The following is a 24,231-nucleotide window of genomic DNA, read 5'->3' as shown; positions in this document are numbered from 1 at the left end:
ATCAATCAGGGTAAAGTAAGTATAAAAAACATTTCTCTGTATAACAATGCAATTCAAGCAGCGTGACAATCTGCAGCCTCTAAAATGACCTTAAAGTTGAATCAACACCTCTCATTAGAACATGAAGGTAAGATTTATCGAAGAACTCAACATGCATGCTTAAAAACATAATGTAAAATTAAGTGAATTCATGGACTGGCTGATGCAGGAAGAGAGCTCTTATTCTCGTTTTAACTCAGTAACTGTTGTAATAACGTAGAGTATGCAAACCTGAAGTATTCACACAGCTACAACAGTGACAGATGCAAATGAATGAATGTGGGAAGACATGGAGTCAGAATGTGCAGCCCACCTCTGCAGCAACAGGCTAGATGGAAAGATGGCTCTTCTTTACACAACAACTGGCAAGCTACTTCATTTCTGGTTGACACCTCACAGTTGTGAATAATCGAGACAAGGCAATAGATTTAAGGCAACAAGTTTGGAGGATGATTTCAAAAGCACAGTAGATGATGTATAATGAAGCCCTGGAACAGATAGTGATGACCAGAGATACGGCTTAAGGGAAGAAGTTTTGCAACTGTTCACTGATTTAAAGCTACTACAGTCAAGACAAAGATATTAAAAACTGACCAGTAACCACGTTCACAACTATTAGTCTTGAAACTTCAACTTTGAACGCTTGTGTGTTTGGTGCTGGCAGTGGTGCTTTTGTTCGCATCTATGGGCATTCTTCAACATGGCTCAGTCTCAGTGGCTTTGTAAGTAATGACCTCAGTACCCTGACATCCAGTCACATGGCACCAGGCCCTACATCATTGCTTCAGTGCTGGTATGGCAAACATTTGTGTTCCTCTCATGCGCCACCCCAAACACCAATTAAGAAGAAATGCAGGCTTCCTCGAACTCTGAGAAAGGCCCATTAACTTACCGCAGTCGCAAAGTGTTGGGGAGATGAGAGGATGAGGGGAAGAGGAGAGGGGCTATAAAAATTGAGGAGGGAAGAGGAAAAAAGGTTGCAGATGGAGAAACATGAAGCACATTGTTTGGAAGTGAGCTCATAGGAGAATCGCTCGCTCGCGTTTTATAATCCGGGCCTAGTATGTTAACAGTTAGCTGACGTACATCCACCCACGGGATGATTTTTGGCCCTTTTCCTCTCATGTACCCCCCTTCCTGCTTTCCTGATTCCGTTCTCCACAACCTTAAAGCAGAGGACAGGTTGTATTCCCAAGCTCTTGACTGAGGCAGCAACAGTGTTATGATTCAAACTATACTGGTGTTACACATAATGTTGACACAAATCCATGTATCATATTTCATATCCTAACTATCAATTATGATCTGGCATTACTTTCGCACTTAATAGTTTTTCACCAGTGTCCACTGGGCAAGAATGCACCTCAATAATTCATACCATTACATGATTAACTGCTGCTGACATCTGCTATTAACATTTTGACTTGTGGCAAGGCAGTGAAGGCAGAAATAGGCCATTAACTTGTATGATAAATTAATACTTGGTCTTGTTGATGCTGGAATGACAGAGAAATTAAGGAGATGGTAATAGGATGTTGTCTTTGAGTGTGTCTGAGGGATGCTTGATTTCTTCCCTACTTGCTCCATTCATGAGGGCGCACACACAAACATAATCATACCGTCTAAAAATGTTAGAAATGTGAGCCAACCAGTGCTTGGCAAAAATCCTGTTCATCTAAGTAATGAATTAAGAGTTATTACACTTTTAAACCAAGCAAACTTTGTAATTACAGAGGAGGAAAACAGAGGGAGACGGGTAGAGAGACAAAGCTGTGTAAGTTCCTAAAAGAGTTCATCCCGTCATTGCTGTGCCTCACTCTGCAGTCGTCGCAGCAATCTGCAACAGCCAAGTGTACTTAAATATCAGACATTCAAGAACCAGGTACCATGTATCTGGTGTATGTGTATGTGTGTGCATGTGGCTGTTTACTCAGGGCCCTCTGGAGAATGCAGCCAGAGTGTCTGGGGCGTGCAGACCAGCAGATGAGGTTAAGGGTTTAGGGTTCCACATAATTCTCCACTCAGTGTTGTCCACAGGGAGAACAGACACAGACACTTAACAACAAAACAGTGGCTGACCTGGTTCAAGGTTAAAGGCTCCGGCATCAGCCTGTGGTGGTAATACGTTACCAATGTGGATAGAAATGAACATACAGAGGAAAATAAGTAAACTTGAGAACGCATTCAAATATTTTCTTAACCAGTAAATACATACAGACAAAAGAGAAAAGACACAAAAACAACTTTCATTACGTTGATTCTCTATGCGCTTTTGAGTAGCTGTTCTCCAACTGTATTTTACATGGAAATAGTGAAACTGACCCACAGGTCATTAAACATAATTTGTGATGAAATCCATTTTATATGCACGCTCTTTTGTATCTGCTCACACACAATCTCTCTCCCTCTCTCTCTCTCTAGCCAAATCCCTCTCATTTGAGGTGACCCGTTAACAGTCCACTGTGTCAGCCCAGTTTTACAGCAATCTTTAATACAGACGGGCCCGGCAGACCTGCTAGCACGCAGAGCTGAGACAGAGGGAGTTAAACCCAGCCGACCTATTGGAACAGGACTGGAGGAACCATTTTACCATGATGACAGACACAAAATAGGGCAACACAAACCAGGTGACTAAGCAGAACCTTTGTTCATTTCTCCACACAATAGACTGCTATAGGCCCAGACAAAACTATGTAGTGCCAAAAATATGCAAACCTGCAGAGAATTGAAATGTATGGATGTTAGCCCAGAGTTAAAATTTCATACTTTGAGAAAACAGACAGTCAGGTCGAATGCACACAACTATTCCTCACTTGTCAGGGATAAAATGCTGTGCTAATAATCAGTGTTGAAAAGCTCTGAGAAAATTAGGAGGAAAAAAGAGAAAGCTCTACTCAGGAATAGCAACCTGAGTGTGTGAGTGTGTGAGTGTGTGTGTGTGTGTGTGTGTGTGTGTGTGTGTGTGTGTGTGTGTGTGTGTGTGTGTAGGGGAGAAGGTGCTAATCCAGTCATTTTCAGAATTTTAACTACTCAATTTGACCCAGAGTGCTGGCATAAAAGCACATCTTTTTCTATTCCATTGTTTTATGAGTGTGCAGACTAGGAGAGCCAAACTCTTTCAGGAGGGAACGGGAAAGAAGCAAAGAAAAGTCTGTGTGTATATGTATGAGTGGGTGGTTTGCAATTCTACAGCAACTGAAAGAGAAGGTTACTTAGTTAGCACTAAAACCTCTACTATTATTTTTGGCTAACTTTATTAATTGAACAGCTTAAAATGACAACACTATGATGAGAGCAGACTAACAAAACAAACAAACAGGCCAGTAAATGCACTGTCGGCTTTTACAGACTATCAGTGTCTCAGACGTTATTTAGATGCCTGGAGAAAGACCCCATTTGTCTGTACGCCCATTGGGGTAAAAACAGAAACAGATACACAGAGGAGTGACTCTGGCTATGAGGCTCTCAAGCTGCAGCACTGGAGCTGCTTGGGCTCTTCTTTGTGTCTAAGTGAATCCAGATGCAGCAAGCATAGCAGGCACCCTCGTATAGCGCTATGAAGAGGAGCTTAATACAACACAAAAGGCAGAAGGACAGGACGGCATACCAATACAGTATGGACTGGACTGGTGAGGGAAAAAAATGAACCAGACAATAATGTAATGGCCAGACGACGCCTTGGTGGACAGGATTTTGCCTATTCTTGCTCAATGGACATGGAAAAGCGTAAAAGAAAAGAAACTGAGAGAAGCTGTGACAAGTAAAGGAACATCAACCAAACGCCCCCATGCAATACCATGGCCCCATGGACTTTTATCCTATAATCTACAAGGGGACAGAGGCTTTCTGAACAAGGGGGGGTCCATAAATGGCTGAAACTTTTACAAACACACAGAGCTGGCATCCTAGGTAGCAGGTTGTCAGCAGAGAAAGCAACAGCTGTGTCTGGAGCTAGGGTTGCATGCTCGGGCATGGAGTGGGGAACTGGGGGTGTTTTTTTTTTTTTTTCCTGTGAATGTGCGTGTTTGTGTGTGTGTGTGCATGTAGACCCGGGTGTCGAAGAGCTCCCACGCTGCATTCCTAACTCAACTCGGAGGTTTTCGACATGCATGTGAGCATTGTACATACTGTATGTTTATGTGTGTGTACAATGGAGGGATAACCACCAAAGAGAAGAAAAGGAAGTGGGTATGCTGGTGGCCTCTCACTGTGGGGACTTAACCTTGACAATTAAATGGAACATAACAAATACCGGCCCCGTGACTGGAAACAATATGAGGATGCCCACATAGTTAACATGAAAAGAAGGCAATGAAATTTTAAGCAGTATTTCAGTATAGAAAGTCTACATTACAAACCAATACACAAGCTTTAAGGGTGATCGCAGGCCCAGATTTCAAAACATATACAGTTGCAGATGATGAAATGAATCTAAGCAACGAAAATCAGGGTGAGACTGGAGAGAATCAATGACTCAACAGGACTTTTCGTCCTAAACCAACTGCTTACACTTTCAATTGTTCTGTGCAAAACACTGTGTACCTTATGTATATGGAAAAAGTTTTGGTTTAAGCTTTGGTTTGTGCCTTTGTGTTTCTTTTTCTTCCTTTGTTTGCAGTTGACATTTTTTTTCCTTCAAATTAACTTAATTATAAGTGGCTGGTAATTTCTCAATTTCAACAGTTTAATGTTCATGCACAAGAAGCTGATTTTTTGGAACACAGAACATGGCACAGCTTGAGAGCAAAAACACGCCTATGTACTGTCAACTTCCAGACTCTGAACAGTGATATACTTTTGCTACCGCCTGATGTTTATGTTCTGTTTACTATTTTAAACTGACATTTTTGAGTGCTCATTATTGTCTGCTGATTAATTTAGCCGGTTGCCTATTTTTGCTATTGTTTTCCATGTCTATAAAAATGTTCTATGCAATGTAAAATCCACTTAATAAAACATTACAATGAGAGCAAGACAAAGAAATAGAGACACAACAACAAAGATAAGGGAAAGACAAAAAGAGGAAGGGAAAAAAAGAAAAGAAAGAAAGGAGGTAAAGAGGGAGGGGGATTGCACCAGTTATTTGAGAGAGGAATGCACAAGAGGTCACATTCTTCACTCCACTGCTGTGGCTTGCCCTATGTTCAACTCTCTCTCTTTTTTTCTCTGTGCAAAATAGGCAATATTACTCAATACACCTCTGGTGCAACAGATCACATACAAACATATGTGATACACCAGAAAAATATGAAGAAGCCATAGGCCAGGCATCCATTATTATTAGTCATACTGATCACATAACATAGCACTACAGTGGGCCTTTTTCATGGATGGCATTGTGACGTGTAACAGTAGAAAAAGTAAATAAAAGTCTAAATATAATTAACTAACTATTCACTAGCTGAATCTCATGTAGTTATGCTTAGGCTTAGTGGGTCAGTTTTCTCCTAAAATGTCCTTAAACCTAACTGCTTATCAGAGTGATATCACAAAGACACTCAACAAAAATACTGGTAATGTTGAAATGCTTGAGTCACCATTGACAGTCTGAGCTTACTCATTAGCACAAGTCTAAAACCATTAAACTCACAGTGTAAACTACTCCTGTGAAGACAGAACAATAACTGAAGACAGAATAGATGAATCTGGTTCATATCATATTTTTTCCAAACACCAATTTCTTTAAATGCTTCACAACAAGCTTGAAATGACACAAGGTCTGCATTTGTAGGAAATGTGTGGTCATAAGTTTATTCGTGAAGAATTACGTTAATTTCATCTTTAAAATTTTTTGTCCATTTCCTGCTTCATTTCAGATCTGCACAAGATCAAATACTGTACATTTGTCATCCCTTTTCAGACTTTGCACACCAGCACATGAGTGAAATTAGTGTCTTGAATTCAGGTCCTTGTGGACCTCGATTAAAGGGGGAAAAAAAGAGGGAACTTGAGGCATAGACTACCTTGATTTATAAACACAGCTGTTTTGGCTAGTCATCAGCTAGCGTGGTAATAAAGCGGACTCCTTTCCAGGTGGTCAAGACTTGATGAGAGGGGGGAAACACTTACTAATCAGCAAGGTGTCATCCGGGAAGGGACAAATGTGTCTCACACACACAAAAAAAAAAAAACACATGCTTTCTAACACAGCATTTAGACATTAGCACTAAATTTTGCAGGTAAACCTTTCAAAGTGACATGACGAAAGACCATTTAGCCACTATCAAGGTTAAGTAGTAAACAAATTAGATAAGGGAGAAGTCTTTTCAATTGAGTTTCTTCTGGTGTGTGTGCATGTGTGTGTGTGTGTGTGTGTGTGTGTGTGTTGTGTGTGTGTGTGTGTGTGTGTGTGTGCGTGCGCATGCGTCGGTGTACCCAACAGTGTGGACACATGGCCAGGCATAGCGAAGGACAAGCCACCAGGGACCTAACAGCTGGCCTGAATGAGCATTACTATGAGGCGCCTGCTGCGTGGGTATGTACGTGGGTGTGTATGCGCGCACACGCGCACACACACACACACATACACAGACACCCCACCCCCCCCCACCCCCCCCCCCCTCCCATCTTCAGGACCCACAGGGATCATGGGAGGAGATTTGGTGTCTAGACTGTATAGATTCCTCAAGTTCCAGCCAAGAATGAGCCAGTTACAGACTAAAAGAGAAATGGATTCACTTACTGCATACACGCTGAACACAGATGCTGCAGGAAACACACACACACACACACACACACACACACACACACACACACACACACACACACACACACACACACACACACACACACACACACACACAACCCGCTGCCCCGAATACAACTTTATAAAGTACATTAACCACAATCACTCAAAAACTAGGCCTCTTCATTTGCACTGCCATACACAGTAGATCAAGGAATACCAACCTGCCACATATTAATGAGCAAGATGTCATCTTAATATAGTTCTAAGATATAAGATAGCTCTATCATTATTACAAGTCTGGCTTCAAATTAAGATAGTTATATGGATATTCCTGCTATGTTCACACATCTAAGAGCTAGGCTGCAGACGTTTATTCTAGTTTCATTGACCATGACACCATTGCGACAAGTTCCAGAGGTCATACAAATGAAGGGGAGAATGGAGATACAGGAAATGGAAGTGAAGTGTTGCTCTTATGCTCTTCCTGTTTTCTCCTCTGCACGTTACACAAACACCCCATGACCCTGAATGGAAATCAGTGAATTAAGACAATGGATGAGTGGGGTGTCATCTTCCTTCATCCCCACATTATAATGTGCCTTGAAAATACTTGAAGCTTTGCCAGGCAAGCTTGCAGGCATCAACCAGAGAAGAATTGTGGGGTGAAGCTTATGAGTAAGAAGAAAAGGCCTGTTGTGCCCATACTGAAACCTATCCAAGCAAGAAGCGACATGCCAGAGGTTCCTACATTTCCTGCAACACAACTCATCTGGCTGATAACCAAAGGTTGACACTGTTCTCTTTTTGTTGTCTATAAGTAAAAGCTGGCTTGTTAAAATGTGTGACAACGAGGACAATCAGCAGCCAATCGCATGCCAAAACCACCATCTTACACCGTTTCCAGCTGTCATTGCTTTCCAGTAGTTCAGTCGCTTCAAGGGGGATTCACAGCTAATAGGTTAAGCTTCATACAAAGACATATTTTCATGCACAAAATGACTGAAAAAAACAGAGCACTACAAACTACTGTTTTAAAGGCCTGTAATGATGTAATGCATCTACGATCAGAACACTGCTGTATGGTTTACATTAGATGTTATATTACTGAAACTTGTCAGGACTGCATTTGTTTTGGGGTGATATAGTATTATTGTGTCAGAATGCACCCCTAGTAAGTCAAATTTCCATTTGTTCGGGACACCAGTGATATACAATGTGAAACCGTGATCAGAGCCGATGATGGTGTCCTCCATAAAACAGGAGTGGCATGGTAAAAGATGCAGCTTATCTTTATTATATGTTAGAGGTTGATGTTTGCCCTGTGGTACGCAGCTCTTGATCTAACCTCTGATGTATTGAACAAAGGATGAGGAATTCCAACATGGCAGCCAATTCATTCCAAACCAGATGCTCATAAGTCAAAAAAAACTTCTACTGTCTCCCACCATGGGCGCCAATCACACAGGCCCATGAGTCTTCTATATATGTATAATGCTGGTTATAAGTATTCTATGCAAAGAGACTGAATGAGAAACACATAAAATTTACAAAAGTATTCTTCTTGAATGAAAATGGTATCATAGCTTCGATATACCCTATTAAAACACATTATCCCCATAAATAAATGTAACCACGAGGGGGCAAATTTTCCTTTTTCTACCATCAAAATGTGGGCACTGCAATTACCAACTTACCTACAAATCAGATGTTGTTTTTAGCCTTAAAAAAGTAGATCCTCTTTCCTTTAAACCCTAGAACCACCAGATCCCGCTCAGCTTTTCTATTTCCTTTTTCCTTATCAGGGGGCGGCAGGAAAACAAATGAAAGGCATCATTCTTTCATTAAGCACTTTTACACAGCAATTCCACTTCCTGGAGCTAGTCAAACTTGCTAGTCATAGGGTCATCGGACATACTGTTGTCCTATGTAGTTAAAACTAAAATTCAGGGAGGAAGGAGACTCTCACATATTTGACGGAAGTGTAAAAAATTTTGCTTCACTAAGGGAAATAAGAGTGGCCACTAAAACATCTCCAATGACACCAATCACAGGTACACCACTTTTGCATTTTTTTTAAAATTCAGTTAAATTACTTTAATTGAATAATTACCAGCTGAATACACATTCTATCAATCCAGGATGTATTGTGGTAACTACAAGTAAACATTATACACAGGACGTACATTCATATGTTGTGCTCAGACCTGTTTTTTTTTTGTTTTTTTTTAAACAGGCCTGGTAATCTACTGTATCTTATAATTTATTCCATAATCCATCGACTTGCATGGTCGGTTTTTGAACCACACACAGAGAAAACAGGTGAAAATGCAGCTCTTGAGCAATGTTTCCAGAAATCCACTACGGTGCTCTGTCCTTACAATTTGTGCGAGCAAGCCAGTGAGATCATACCTCCCCCACTGTACAGTACACAGAGGTGCCAAGAGCAGAGACAGGTCTTTGCTTGCCCTTCACTGCCTCTGTCTCTGTCTCTCTCCCAGGCAGCTGCATGCACAGGTCTGAAACTGACTGTTGAGACGCAGCATGATGCTAGCTAGTCGAGTGTTAACTAGCTGGGGCTCACCAGGAAGAAAAAACAACCGAGACATAAAATCATGTGTTGATATTGCCCTCTCTTGCACTATGACTCACATCCCCTCTCATGGTCTAACCTGCTCATCACAGGAGGAGAGGGGCAGAAAGGGAAAACAAATACGCCCCATGTCACTGACCCTTTGCCAAATTCGATCCATTTACCGGCAAAGGCTTTCATTCTGTTTTTCTGACCTTCCCTGTCCTGTCCCCCTCTGCGTTATGCAAGACTTAGAGTCAGTGGAAAGTACTCCTGCCAAGGCAATCACAGCCCTACAGACACATTTGGTAAACTTATCAGTTTAGCTGGATGCATGGCATGCATCCGTTTCAATGGCAAGCGATCATTTCAAAAGGCTAAAAAAGTTCAGCTTTAACTTTCTACTGATCATTTTTGTCTAAACTGAAGCAATTCTAACTGAAGTTTTGTTTTGCATTAATAAATATATTTTGTGTTTACTGCACAAATTCTTTCCACTGATGTCTTGAAGTGGAATCTTATAATCTAGATTTTGTTTTTCATTGTCCTAGCCCTAAACTGGGTATTAATTACATTATTAAGCATCCAAGCAGAAGCAGTTCAAATTCTATTAGTTGTTTATATGCATAAATGAAAAAGACATTTCTATCAACTTCTTTATTGTGATTTATGCTAGAAAACAATCCTCCTTGTATCTTGGTTATATTGTGTGTTGTACTATTCTGGGCCATAAATTAAGGGACCACCACAAAGGCATTGTCATAAGCCAAACCTAGTAAATAACAAACCACTGACTATAAAAACAAGAAGTGAAATACACAATGATGTCACCGCTGGTTTCTAAAGGTCATGTTTGAAGCTACAAAAGTCAGCTTTCTGTGCACTGCCATGCTTTAAAAATGCTATTCAATGGGTGACTCAAAGGAACAAACGGTTCTAACCAGGAAACAGACACACTGCTTCATGTGGTCATGGACTTCAAGATACACAAGCCAAGAGAGAAATATCACCAGGTAAGACATCTATCTCCAACACCACACACTGGATAGTGGGTCACTGATTTGCAAAGCATATAAAGGTAGCATGCCAGCCCTTTCCCTGAGGCAAAAGAGGCTCCCTGAGGAGTGCAGTGAGGATGGAATGAGAATAGTATCTGAAATTATTCACTCATTTACTATCAATTTCAGTTTTCCTTTCATCTGGCAGCAACCTAAACTTGCCTTTTCTCCATATCATTTCATCCTTCTCAATTAACTACCAAATGGTCTCCCCGAAACCATCCTATCTTATAGGTGTGCCCCTACCATCAGCCACAAGATGGTTTACAGATATTTGCCACCGAATGGAGGAAAGGAATGGTTGATAATACCTATGGCCACATATCAATATCATCTGTATGTTTCGCTTCACTTGTCCCTGTAAATGTTTCAACACTGCATGAATAGAAGTTATTGAAGAATCCGGTAAGCGTTTTAACCAATATACCCAACTAAATAAAGGCTTTTAATACATTTGCTCTCCTTGCTGTCTAAGAGGGAGTGAATAATGTTTTCTTTTCTTCACTGTGATCAGTTTTTCATTTTCAAGAGCACTTTAATGCTTCCTTGATTCAGTGCAACACAGTGATCCACTAAGACCACTAGACCGCTTCTTTTGTCTTTGCTTTGGTGGATTATTTGAATCCACTTTGTAGAGTACAATAATTTTCACTAGACATTCAGACTCTTCAAAATGCCAAACAGACTATATAATGGCCTATACAGTCAATGGTGAACGATTTTGCATACAGCCTGTATGTTTTCTGCCAAGTCCAGGATATCTTATAGCACTCTGTAGTACCACACCACACACCATCCTGTACAAACACAGGGGGAGGCACTGTTGAGCTCCGCCACACACTACAGAAGCACACCACAGATGTGGAGGTTCTTTAATGAATGTTTCTGACTTCTTCTCCATCTGTTCTTCAGTCCAGGTAGGCTTACTAAGAATAGGGGTAAGAAGTGGGAAAGACTAATCTTTTGCTTTGTACCCTTTGCACAAAGCTGGCCCTCATCTTTCTCTGTCTAGATCATCAGTCATAGTGGCCACACAGTACACAGCTTCATGGTGCAAAGCCTCAGTGCACCTTTCTCCACAAGATTCACCAGGCTTGTGATCTTACTAAGTTGTATTCTGTTCATACATGTTTTCCTGATAGAGATGGGCACCCTAATGTAACAGTCTACCAAGACTTATCTGTCTTCTGACAGAAGCATCAAATGTCAAAAATACACTAAGAACTTTGCACTGGATTTATCAAGAATGTTTAAATGTGGTGTTGTGGTCTCAAATGTTTTTTATGAGTCCCAGTTGCTGCTGTTCATTTCTATGTGACAAGCAAAAGACTAGGAAATCTCCAACCACAGGATCAAAAGCCCAAGCAAATGTGCATGCATTAATATCAAAACCAGTATATAATTCAAATCACTTTATATAAAAAACCACCTGTTTTTATAGTAAACTAATTTCCAGATAAACACAAGAATTAAGTAGGGCTGCATGATATGCAAAAAAAAAAAATTTTACTATATGTAATTTCAGTTGGAATGGTCGTTCTTGCATTTCATTTTCATTGTCACTGATAATATTTCGATTATATTTCGATTAATTGTGCAGCCCTAATTAAGTGTAATCAGCAGGCAACAAAATTCACACAAAGGTTACTTCTATTGACTTTGCCTAGATTTAACAGGCTTTATGAAGTTAGTTACTTTTAGCTGGTACCAGAAATTAGTAAGTCACCCTGTCAGGGTGTTAGTCAGTTGAAAATATTTTGTACAACATTACAGTGCATGTACCAGTAAAGAGCACAGCTACAGAGTGTGAACTGAAGCTCACTGTTGCATCACTGTGTCATGCATCACTGAGAGTAACTCAGTTGTTAATCAGTTTATTATGCCAAAGATACCAAGTGAATCAATATAACACCACAGTGGTTGCAGTCAATTGCACATTATATGTCTGATTAAAGTCTTCCTTGCTAGCAACAGTAGGTCATGAGTTGTTGTTTAACATAAACAAAAAGGAATCACACTTTCTATTGGTCAAGTGACAGACGACCAATCACAACAAAAACCAAGCAAGCGACCAATCATAGATACTGATTCTTCAAACCATCTCTAGGGTCAACCTGTGTCAAGTTTGACAGCATGGAATGGATTTTCAAGATGCTTGTGTTATCAACACATGGTAGGTTGAATTATAAACTATTAAAATGTATTATCGCATGCTTTAAAGTGAACATTTTCTCTTCTCCAGGTTGTGCAATCGCAAGTCTGTTATTCTGCCAGCAAGCTGCATTCTCGATGATGCAACTACAGTTGTTTTGATACTGTCTGTACACTCTTACAATTTTTATGTTTGCATGGTAACATCTTCCGCATTTTGAATCATTGTTCTTACTCAACTTTGCCACGATCAACTTTTTCCTTATCAATTTGACGGTCACTCCAGTCTACTCATCTTCATTATATGATTTACTTCATTGAAAAGTAAAGTGACATACAGACTAAGGGAAACAAGTCAAAAAGATACAATGGTATTTGATCCTAGGTCAGTGAGGGGCGCATGATACTCAAAAATATGAAATGCTAATCCCTCACAATCTCATTAAAAAAACCTATACAACTAATCAAATTGACTGCAGTGTGTCAATGTTTGTTCTTACCGTGCACAGCAAAAACGTTGCAGGGCTGGGTCCCATGGCGTGATGACTCTCTCTTCCCACCCTTTATAAAGGCTGGCAGACTGGGTCTCCTCTGGTCCCCGACAAACTTCCCCGGCTGCTGCCCCATAAGGGCAGGGTGCCAGGCCGCAGCCGGGACTCTCCAAGCTGGACTCAGTTGCTCACCGTCCAACCGTTGGCCCCCCAGGCAGGGAGGGGAGCCCCTTTCCCTGACTCCGTCTGTCCTCTCCTGGAGTATGGGTGATGCAAGTCACCTATGCAGATCCGTATTACTCCAGTATGTCTCTGTTTATCATGCATTAATGGAGCCTGGGTGTATCAGAGGTCAAAAAAAGGCATTTCACAGGAACCTAGAGAAAAAAAAAACAATTATGACTCAATGATGATCTCATTAAGAGCGATACGATACTTTCAAACAGAATAACTGCATTTGAAAGCTTTAAAAAACAGTACAGGTGATTCTGACTTATATTTAAACTGGAAACAACACTCTCACAGTGAATCAGAGGTAACTTAAACATGTGCATGTTGAAATAAACATTACAACTATTCCAAGCAAATTAATCAGATGTTTATGTGTCTTAACATATCCTAAACTGTCTCTTACTTGTCCTACTTTAACTAGCCTATGTTGTCAGTACATCTGTATTATACACCATTACACCATAATGTGTTTCCTAGTGTATACAGCCCCATTTCCCTCTGTTGCATCTAGGATGCATGCCCTCTGAATGTCCTCTTTATAACGTCAATCAAGCTCTTGAAATGACAAGCTAACGTTGTTGAACCTCAGTGTGCTGCAGGTTGCACACATAACTCTCAATACGTTTAGTGCTAATAGGGAACAACAGCAAAGTGGCTGATGCAAAAACTATTACATGGAGGACATACAAAGGAAGGTCACTGAAAAGCAGCGGAGCGTTAATTATTGTTATCATTAACCCTATTGTTGTTGGGCAACTTTTTATTACAAAAGCGATGTCAAAAACATCAATTCATGGGTAATAAGCACTTAAATAAAAAATGGCAGCTTTTAGACAACATTTCACAAACTTGTATCGTAGTCACAAACTTATGGAGTAAAGATAAGTGTGAACAGAAACTTACATGTCCAAGGAAACATTTATATTGATGGTTAGCTGGCGACCTCAAGCTAGTGTTGAAGGTAGCCATGGAGGCTAACTTACGTTAGCTGGTGGTAAGCAGCGCCAGACCCTTAAATGCACATCGAGCAGTCAACAGTTGGCTCTTGCTGGGTCGCTGTGAACACGCTGGTAATAAAAGTCGGACAAGTGCACTTTAATGCCTCACAAAAACATTTCTGGCCACTCCAATTTAATACTTTTGCAACTGTGCTTTCCAAAGCCACATAAATCAGTTTGTTTCAAACTTCCGTGTCCACTCTTCCCGTCTTTCGGAGCTTCTTCCCCTGTGGTACCCGGACTAAAGGCACTTCTATCAAGGAGGCGAAGAGAAATCGAGGAAACTCAGCCGGCGAGAGACCGACGACTCTTCCTGCAAGTCCTTTCCTCTGTTTACAGTCGCAGAGCTCTTCGTTACCGACTCCTCGGTCTCTGTACTTATTCATCGCTCTCACGTGAAAATCTGAGCAATAAACTTTGGCCGAGTAGTAGTTGTGTGGCTGGGGCCGCCATACTTCATACGCAAGGTGGTTTACAGAAATATGTGGGTGGGGCAACGTGTGACGTCACGTGCGTGCGTGGGCTAGTACATGGGATCAGAGCAGAGGTTCTATTATGCTGGGAGAGCAAGAGGAAAGAGTAATAATTTTACAACTCCACTGAGACAGACAGCATTCAAAGACAATGTGAAAGTACACCCACCAAACCTTGCTTTTTTTTTTTTTAAAGAATCATCTTTACTCTCTTCTTAATTACAGTGGATTTTGTCTAAACTGTGTTATTTACAAGATAATGTTGTCTTCTAAAGAAATGGAAGCTTAAGATTTTTTTTTCTGCTTTGCCCAAACATATCATATGTAATGATGACTCTGTAAAGTACATATGATGTTTTTCTACTAATACCAGTGTAGGCCAATAATTTAAAAGTGATATATCAGCTGTGTTTGTTTAGCTTACTTTATCCAGTTCAATAGTAATAAGTTAGTGCTGTCTTTTTTATATAAACATTTTGAAGGTGCACATAAATTTATGCTTCTACTGGATCAATGAGAGCAGAGAGCCTGTTACACTTCTGTACACTTCTTGTTATTGCTAATGGGAAAAGTTTGCATAAAATACTTGAACTAAAACCCATTGTGTAGTTTGAATTATCCTGACGTGCATCTCCTTTCTTACTGCTTCTCTTGAATCTTATGTCTTCACTATTCAACAAAACATACCACACTGATTACTGAAAATCATAGAAAATTTATTGCATACAACAGTTTTCGTATAACCTCCCACAGTATCAAAAGTGTTCCACTATACCTCTTTAAAACTTAAGAAGAGCTGCTCAAGTGATTTCTGCAGTATTTTGAAAGTTACTCATACTTATGATTAGCAGTCAAACAATGATCAGCAGTTTTTCTGACAAGACCTGTTGAACTACCCATCAGGCTGTCACAATAGGGAGGATTCTGTGGAAAAAAGCCAGTTGAGTCTTCAGGTAGGTGGTCCGTCCTTGACATAGATATTCGGCATGGTCTTGATTTTGGGACAGGGTCAGTTTGGATTTGTGTTGTCTAACCTTCCTGTTCAAACAGCTTCTGTTGCGTCAACATTACAATCTCCTCCATCACCTCTGGTTTCAAGATGTCCTTGACCTGCAGAGAGCGTAAGGTGTAGAATAGTAGATCAGCTGCACTGAAATAAATTGGTTATTTAAACCAACAAATCTTATGGATTCTGATGTACAATATTTACATTGTTACACTGACAAAATGTAATAAAAAATTATGCATAATGCGCATTTATTCTCACACTTTGTGAATGCAGTATTTCCCCTCAATCCTCTTAGTAATACCAGTAAACATTTTATTTTGTTTTTGGTTTTTGTTACTGGGACAAACAAGGAACAAGAAACACAGCAATAATGTTTACTACTATGAGTTGCAGCTTGAGAGGCGACAGCTCAGTAACTCATACAACAGGTTAGTTTTGGTTAGTTACTGTAATCAGCAACCAAGAAACTGTTGCAAATTAATATCTACATTGATAACTAATCAAGTATTACCTGAGCAATGTGTTAACAACAACATGCTAATAGGAGATGAACTGATATGCTGTTATATTACATAAGCGCAACATTTATGAGAAGCATTAGTGATTAAGTCATCAGTTCCCCACCCCAAGGATAAATAAAATAAACCATGTGTGTTCCACAATGTTACAACAGCAGAGTCAAAGTTGAGAACTGCAATCAATTGTTTACCTCGAGTGTTACCCAGGAGCTGTGGGTTTCCAATATGGCCACAAGATGGCACAATACATCATAGACATGTCAACTTTTTTATTGCAGTATCTTTTCATTGCTTTTGCTTTACATTTGTTAGACGACAGGTGCAATTCAAAAACAATTGCATACTGGCTTTACTGATTGTCATTACAGTGCTTCTTACCTGATGTTGAAGTGAAGATTCATAGCAATAGAGAACACTGGTGTCATACAAAAGGACCTTGTGTGCAGCCAGTGCCAGCAGACAGTTTCTCAAACGGGAAATCACCTCTCGGTCTGACAGGTTAACAGGCTGAAAGGACAGAGACAAGAGATGCACAGAAAAATATGATCAGAATGTACACAAAAATAGAAATATAGACACAGTAAATCAAATTAATAAAAACCGAGTGCTGCATCTTTACAGTTCACTTACATACAGTACTGAAAGATATTCAAACAAGACCAGATACATTTCTCAAATAAACTGTGGATATCAATAAAGTTAATTTTCCCACTGTTCCCACCTCCAAACTAGTTCACAATTAGCTTCATAGTATAAAGATAAAATATTGTTCTTTGTGCATCCTGTACACACCTCCAAACTGGTGTAGAAGCCTCCAGCCTCCTCCTCCTGTTGACCAGGTGTGGGATACAACCACACAAAACCATTATTCCCGAGGATGATGGATGCACCACACGGCAGGTTGTGGAAATGTGTTTTCTGCCTCTTGATCAGAGAAGGGGAAAGCTGTACCAGCACTCCTTGACCCAACTAATGGTCAGAGAAAATACAAGAAAGGATATCAGATAAGATGAAGACTGTCTCTAAAACAATAAGAATAACTACTGATTTACAGTATTTTCTTTTAATAATACAGTTTTACAATCCACATTACGTATTTAAACAAAGTGTAATCGCCAAGATAATCATTTCTAGGTTATAGGTATGTGATTTGTTTTGATGTTCACAATTATGTATAAGTTGATTACTGAACCAAAAACAGTGAAAGAGTTTTAGACTAATCCAATATCTGGGTACATACGCACATGTCACTGTGTACACTGGCAGAACTTACCTTTCCATACTTTAAACTACGGGTGTGAAGCGATAGGGCTCCATCAGAGAAGACAGACTGCACCTCTGCCTAAAAGCACAGGACAAACGCACCAAAGACATTATGGATAAAAGAAAAAGAAGATTGATCAGCTTTTGAAAGATCGTAAATAAAAAAAAAGATTAGTTACACTGATGAGATCGCCCTCCTGAAGGTATTCTCTCATGGTGAGCTCATCTTCTGCTGATCTTCTCCTCTAAAAGACAAAATCAAATAAAATATTTGAACAATAACTAAAAGTTGGCTTTTAATATCTTCCTGCCCAAACCAATTCCGCTATCCTTCCGAATAATGTTAGTTCAGCTAACAATGTATACACAGACCACTTCTAGAAGTGAATCACATTTTCCAGCATCTCACCAGCTCTCCTCCAGGCAGATTGACGGAAGACAGCAAGAGGACAGAGTCCAGCCGGGAGTTGGTCTCCACCTTCCACCGTTTCTGTTGTACCTGAACATTAAAAAAGTCTTACTGACCAAAATATCATGTCAGAAATGTCAACCACCACACAGAAGAAGAAGAAGAAGTGACATGGAGAAGCACCTTACCTCTGTAATTCTTCCGACCACCACATCTCCAACCTCACCATTGAATCTGCAATTCAATAAAATACAAAAGAAAAACAATTACATCAATTCGCAAAAGCAGCAGTAAGTAAACCTATTAAAATCCGAGCACACATCAGTTTTTTTTTTACCTCAATTGAAACACTTACCTGGTCTTAAGTGGTCTGACACAGATCAGCTTGTCTACTCTCTGCACCTCTCCAGCGACTGAAGCTGTCAGCTTGTCTTCATCAACATAGGTACCATGACCCCTGGGGATAAATGGTGTATAGCACTGTTAATGAGTGATACAGCCAAACACGATTGTTTTAAAGAATAAGCTGGGTTAACATTGACCTCCAGATGGTGCTCATAGACAACACAGCCCCTATTTTAAAGGATCAAATTATGATTTTGTTCCTGTTAAGTGTCCATAATCACCATTTAACTTCAGAATTTGTATATCAGCCTGAAAGTGGAGGATTTACCCTACTCATTATAGATGGCACACCAGACAGGCTGAGTATAGGCCTATGTTTTAAATCTTTCATAAACTCGTCACCAGCTAAACCAGTGTTATTATGGAAGGAGCACGAGTTTTAAGGAGCTCAAGGCGGTGCAGTCAGTAGGTTTTAGCTGTGTATACATACTTTTATTTGCTGTCAATCTAAGACTAACTTTCTTGTCTTTACAAGCAAGATACCAAAGATCAGCAAGCTATTTAGTTTGATTTCCTTCAAGGGGAACATCATGTGGCAACCGTAGACACAAAAAGCTACCGATCCATCACCGGTAAACCAACCGGTACCTACCTCATGAAACCAGTGTCTGAAGTGATAACATCGCCGGGGACGACCAGATCTTTTCGATCGAAAGCAGAAATTGACACTGGTTTTCGAATAGTTGGTAATCTCATGTCAGCAGCCATGCTTACGTTTGTTCTTCTTCTTCTCCTACTTCCCTCTCTGGCAATTGACAAACAGCTACACGTGTTCTACCGCCACCTATTGAAACAGGAGTCTCAATGTTTTTTTCCTACCTAACGTTACCGATACTTTAAAAACTGCCTGATAACTCCATCAACACGGAAGAATAGAAGATATGATTAAGCATAAATCAGACAGCCCGCTAAGCTAGGAAATAAACAACACCCAGACAGCAAAAATCATTTAGTCTTGTTCTCGTAAATACAGTGGTGATGTTGTTGTACCAAATTTGTTTACAAACGTGGAAGATAGATTGGAGCATGACTAGCTCAGTAACATTTTGTCCGTTTGTATTTATTGTTCTACTGTAGTGTGATGGTGAAACTGTGTCTTTTTTGCAGGGTTTGAAGACATTTTATTCTAACACCACCAGATGTCAGTGACGAGCCACGTTGGCGTCGACGCAACAGTGGTTTCGCGTAACGGTGAAATGACGTCAGATGTCAACACGACGCAAACTTCTTCATTGTAGCCAATGAGCTTAGAGTCTCGCAGACTCTTGTAAAGATGGCGACTGTGAGGTACAGAGGAGTAAAAACTGGACGCTTTGCTGTTATTAAACATCGCTGGTGCAGACACCGTAAGGATTGATACGGCAGCGGGAGAGAAAGTTAGTTGACCCATCTGCCATCCGCAGCACGCTTTTTGGTGCTATATGGTGTCACCACGGGCCTGGTTGCTTTTGTTTTCGGTTACACTGCCGTTGCCTTGGACTCATTAGCTTCAAGTTGGAAATTCAGTGCTAGCCCGGGGCTAGCTGTATAGCTCCGTCGGCTGCTTGGAAATTTCTGTATGGCATCCATGGATTGATAGCCTGACCAGGGTAAACGGTGAACTGCCTATACTTATTTAAAGTTTTTTTATTTTCACAGATAGAGGCCCTCATGAGTCACTTGGATTAAAAATACATTAGGAGGAATAAGGGGCACCGACGATCTGGCATTGCGACACTGTTTGCAGTGCCGAGGCGCAGAGAGTTTGCCGTCATGTATTTTCTAACCGGCTGGCCCCGGAGGCTGCTATGTCCGCTGAGGAGCGAAGAGGAGCCATTCCACATCCAGCCCAGCTCCCAGAGGTTTTACTTCGCCGTGCTGTCAGAGACACAGCTGAGCGTATGGTTTAGTCGGGTAAGTCAACCGGCTGCAGCTTCACTTCAGTCATGCTCACGAACTCAGCTGCACAGTCAAAAACAATGCGTGTAGCGCTGCTTTCATTTTGGTTAATGCTAGGCAAAGGTGAGCATGGTGCATTAAACCTGCTTCACACACTACAACCGCCATTATTTTTATTTTCAGATGCGTAGCATTACTGCGTGGCAATCTGGCTGACTGCCTTTCATGTTTATTAAAAGGATAGTTGATAAAAACGGAGAGCAAAATGGTGTCGTTACTGAGGTATTTACCCTGATGTGTTGGCAAACGCTGCCACATACACACCTATCGCATAGGTGACAGGTGACATTGTTACGCATCATAACAGTTTGTGTGTATCCGTATACGTGTGCCTTTCACAAAGACAGAGCAGTGCAGTTAATCACTACATCGTATCTGAATGGAGTTCCGCTCATTCCCTCTCTCATTCATGACAAGGCGTTGGTGGCTTTTCATCTTTGTAGCCACAGGAACTGAAGTTCACCTGATGAATGCTTCATGTCAGGCAGAGGGCAGCTCACACCTCCCCCGGGGGGGAATGCAGATAGGTTGCTTTTCTCGGGTACATTCAGTACTTGAGGTGCAATTTCCTATTTTTATCACATTGCTACAAACGGCTGATCAAGTTCAAAGTTTAAGTTATTATCAGCATGGGATTTCCAATGGGGTTTAAAACAAATACTCACTGAGTTCATGCTGTGGTATGTTCTGTCAGGCAGCAGCTCAACAGGCTGCCAGAGTTAAATGATTAATGAAAACAATCAAGCCAGCACATCATTTGATCCCTTTATTTTCATTCTTTCCACCACAGCAGCATAAGACAGAAGGAAAATTTCACAGTAACTCAGAAATAAAGTTGCTTTTCTCAAAAAGGCGTCTGTGTAGTTGAAGGCCAATGTTGACATACTCTTTTTTTTTTTTTTTTTTAAGACAGTCTTTTCAACAACATGATGAGTTTTGTCTCGGCCTTCTTGGAATTCTTGAGTCAAATGATATCAATTTAATTGATATGCCTTTTTCACAAAAAGGGTCCTGTGTTGAAACCAGTTCCTTGACCAAATCGTGAACTCTTTCAAGCACCATCACATCCAAAACGGCTGGCTAAATTGGTTCCATTACAGGCCCTGCACTTGCTGGTCTAGAGCCAAGGGAACTGTGATGTTATGTCATAATGCCATAAACCTTTCATTTGTACCAGCCGACCAGAATCATTGTGATCAGTGATGGGACTTTTAAGGTGAGACATGGGAGTAAATTTACAGAAGTTAATGGAAATGTTGTAAGCCAGTGGTTTATCAAAGAGACGAATGCTCGGATAGAAACCTTTCCTTAATAGAAACGAAATATTAAAAACAATAAAGAAAAGCCAGATGTATCCTGTGAGGAGATATAGGCGGAATCAATATTTTCCAGAACAATGGAATAAATTATTGCCAAATTGACGCAAACTGTAAAAACTAGTCTATGGTGACTACAAATGCAAAGACTTTAAAACATGGCGCTGAGCAATTCAGTTCAGAAAATATGTCAATTTTGACTTGTTTTAGTTAGTACTATCAAACTGTCAACTCACCCGAGGTTTGAGGCGATGTGCAAGATGGTGGTAGCTATTGCAGATTACTATCTGTATTTATTTATTTGCCCACAGGATATTTTAACTTCCAGACAATAATGTTGTCTGTCTGTGGCTGTTACAGCATTTGTCATCACACAAGTGATGTACCATGTCAAGTTACAGTTCATTTTCAATTTTGTATAAATGTAGATACGCTCATGAAATCTTTGGTAACTTCCCACTCAGCACTGATTCAAGTGCCAGCATCTGATGTAGTCAAAAAGTCCCATGGCTTTTTGATACACAGCAGCGTGCTGTGAACTGTATACTCATGACTGCATTAGTTTGAGTACATCAGATTTTGCCACGCTGATATGAAGAGGGGGCATTTAATTTGAAAACCTGCAGTTTAGCACATTGTTTAATGCAGTCTGTGTTCTACATGGTTTGTATATTGTTGAGATGTAGTAACAATGGATCAGGGTCATTCATTTCCTGAGGCCCACACAGGATGTGACCATGTTTTGCTTCCCCTCTTTCTTAAGAACTCTACCTGCCTGTGAGTATCAATAAAGCGTCCAGGAAGAGGGTCATCTCAGGAATGTCAATTGGAACTGCCTCTTCCTCCTGTCATGCACCGTTCACATCTGTTCTATCCATTGTGTCTTTTCAGTTCACTATCCATCCCAACTCTACACACAGGGATACAGTAGAGGCATTTGTTTGCTCAACTTTCTCAAGTTCTGTATTTCCTAAATATATTTAAATGCATACATAATGCAAACATATTGAAAATTTAACAATATATAAATACAGTAGCAGCACGGTAACATTAAATTAGATATAGTGTAGGTAATGCGTTATTGGATTGTCATGAAATGCAAACAATATTGTCCTCTACTTATTCTAAATGCTGTTGTGACAGTTTATATTACTGTTGAAGCTGAGTGAAGCTGTCATAATAAAGTATTTTATAAAAATCACTTATATTTTTGTAATGTGAAAGTAATATGTGTAATGTGTCCGTCATGGTTCATATCATAGCATAGCAGACATAAACTCTACATAGATACTGTTTTCTGCTGCTTAATGTGGTGAATATAGGTGATTGTAAATCCACCATTTCTCCTCTATCATTTTGCAACCAGGTCTATTCTCTTTAATCCCATCTATCCTCAACCTTGGCCAGTGGAGCCTGAGCCCGGCTAGTTAAGTCAAGGCATTATTACTAATCCGTGTAGCACAGTAGCTCAGCCTAGTAGCTGTTCTGTTCTGTCACCCTGCTACAGCTGTATGGGAGGGGAGGGGGGCCCTGCCCAGGATGTCTAGGAATAGAGGGATGGACTGTGTTGGTGTGGCAGTGCTATTATGCAATAGTAGCACCATAGCTGGCTCTGGTTGAAAATTAGCACTGTTGTGTGTGTATGTGCACATATGGTTTGCACATAGTTGATTGTGAGCAATCCTTTACGCTTCCCTGGGATTTCTTCAGTTTCCCCAACTGACTGCATGAAATTGTGGTAGAGCATGAGAAATGGCAATGCAGGGGAAATACATGAGCTGAAGTCCCTTCTACCCTGCAAACGGTTTCATCTTTAGCTCAGTAAGAATAATGTATTTTGGTTCTTTATTTGTGTTGTCATGCAAACTCAGGTCCTTCTGGGTCAATTTTTTCTGTTGGCACGTCTGCCTGTGTATTAGCTGAGCTCGGTGATGCAGTGACTTTTGTGAAAGTACAATAACCAAAGTTATTGATGGATGATTTGACAGAATCCTGTCAAGTCTTTTCTTTTACTCTTTATATTTAATGATGATTAAGTTTGATTTAGTTGTGTTTGTGTTGCAGTGACTGATCCAAAAAATTCTCAGTAACTGTCAACAAGCAGTTGTTTTGAATTTTGAGTGGTTAATTGTACAAAATGATAATAACTGAAATACATTGTGGAGGGAAAGTGAGCATTTTCCAGGTATAGGGAAAAGGAAAACAGGAGAGGACTATTTGCACAGTCAACTATTAGCACAGCTGCAGAGGAAGAGAAGAATATGTAATTCATAATCACACCCATTATTTAAATTAATTTTTCTACCTGGAGACCTTTGTGTAAGAGGTTTTCTTTTTTTTAAATGCAGTGAGGGTGTACATTTTCTATTCGATTTTATTATTACAGTCAACAATAAAATACATTATTTTTATCTTATAATTTCTTCAGAGGGTGTATATGTAAGAGTGTATTGCCCATTGAAGCATTTCACCCTACATTCTGATTAGGTCTGCACTCTTAAAACCTAAAACAACACTGTTAAAATGAATCAAAACGTAACCTGCGAGAGTAATGTCACATGTAAGTTTTGTTCACTTCCGCTGACTTTCAGACCATTTGCAGTCGACGTTTGTCCATCTTTGGTTTTAATAGGAATTTATAACACTTGTTGTAAAGCTTTTATTGTAATTCAAAT

General features: G+C 40.2%; 3 protein-coding genes across 6 annotated transcripts in view; 1 reads left to right on the top strand and 2 right to left on the bottom strand.

Annotated features, from left to right (window-relative positions):
• abl1 (c-abl oncogene 1, non-receptor tyrosine kinase) overlaps positions 1-14,694 on the bottom strand; it is a 33,280-nt gene extending 18,586 nt beyond the window's left edge. For 2 of the 3 annotated variants that reach the window (XM_056402932.1, XM_056402934.1), the window contains exons 1-2: positions 14,131-14,694; positions 13,006-13,373 (exon numbers count right to left, since the gene is read on the bottom strand). In XM_056402932.1, the coding sequence (XP_056258907.1) occupies positions 13,006-13,132 (127 nt within the window). In that variant the 5' untranslated portion in view covers positions 13,133-13,373; positions 14,131-14,694. The remainder of the gene's footprint in view (positions 1-13,005; positions 13,374-14,130) is intronic. The other variant, XM_056402933.1, reaches the window with a different exon arrangement.
• A 699-nt stretch (positions 14,695-15,393) lies between these two features.
• On the bottom strand, positions 15,394-19,049 carry exosc2 (exosome component 2). Its single transcript, XM_056403691.1, has 9 exons — positions 18,895-19,049; positions 18,253-18,354; positions 18,086-18,131; positions 17,898-17,987; positions 17,668-17,733; positions 17,499-17,567; positions 17,018-17,194; positions 16,604-16,732; positions 15,394-15,808 (listed from the first exon to the last, which is right to left on the bottom strand). Exons 1-9 carry the CDS (start codon positions 19,008-19,010, stop codon positions 15,728-15,730), a joined length of 876 nt encoding a protein of 291 aa, XP_056259666.1. The 5' UTR covers positions 19,011-19,049; the 3' UTR covers positions 15,394-15,727.
• Positions 19,050-19,576: 527 nt separating this feature from the next.
• ric1 (RIC1 homolog, RAB6A GEF complex partner 1) overlaps positions 19,577-24,231 on the top strand; it is a 36,168-nt gene continuing 31,513 nt past the window's right edge. For both annotated transcript variants that reach the window (XM_056402889.1, XM_056402888.1), the window contains exon 1: positions 19,577-20,195. In XM_056402889.1, the coding sequence (XP_056258864.1) occupies positions 20,055-20,195 (141 nt within the window). In that variant the 5' untranslated portion in view covers positions 19,577-20,054. The remainder of the gene's footprint in view (positions 20,196-24,231) is intronic.

Source organism: Seriola aureovittata, chromosome 18 (genome assembly GCF_021018895.1).
Source record: "Seriola aureovittata isolate HTS-2021-v1 ecotype China chromosome 18, ASM2101889v1, whole genome shotgun sequence".
Lineage (NCBI taxonomy): Eukaryota > Metazoa > Chordata > Actinopteri > Carangiformes > Carangidae > Seriola > Seriola aureovittata.
The sequence above is the reverse complement of the archived record's forward strand: the minus strand, read 5'-3'. Positions and strand labels throughout refer to the sequence as shown.

What these genes read in the sequence shown, in the direction of transcription:
- exosc2 (XM_056403691.1), bottom strand. Translation starts at nt 19,010, where the DNA reads ATGGCTGCTGACATGAGATTACCAACTATTCGAAAACCAGTGTCAATT. An exon ending in ATCTGCCTGGAGGAGAGCTG is followed by an intron (nt 17,734 to 17,897) that starts GTGAGATGCTGG and finishes TTTGTCTTTTAG; the next exon opens with AGGAGAAGATCAGCAGAAGA. An exon ending in GTAGTTTAAAGTATGGAAAG is followed by an intron (nt 17,195 to 17,498) that starts GTAAGTTCTGCC and finishes TCTGACCATTAG; the next exon opens with TTGGGTCAAGGAGTGCTGGT.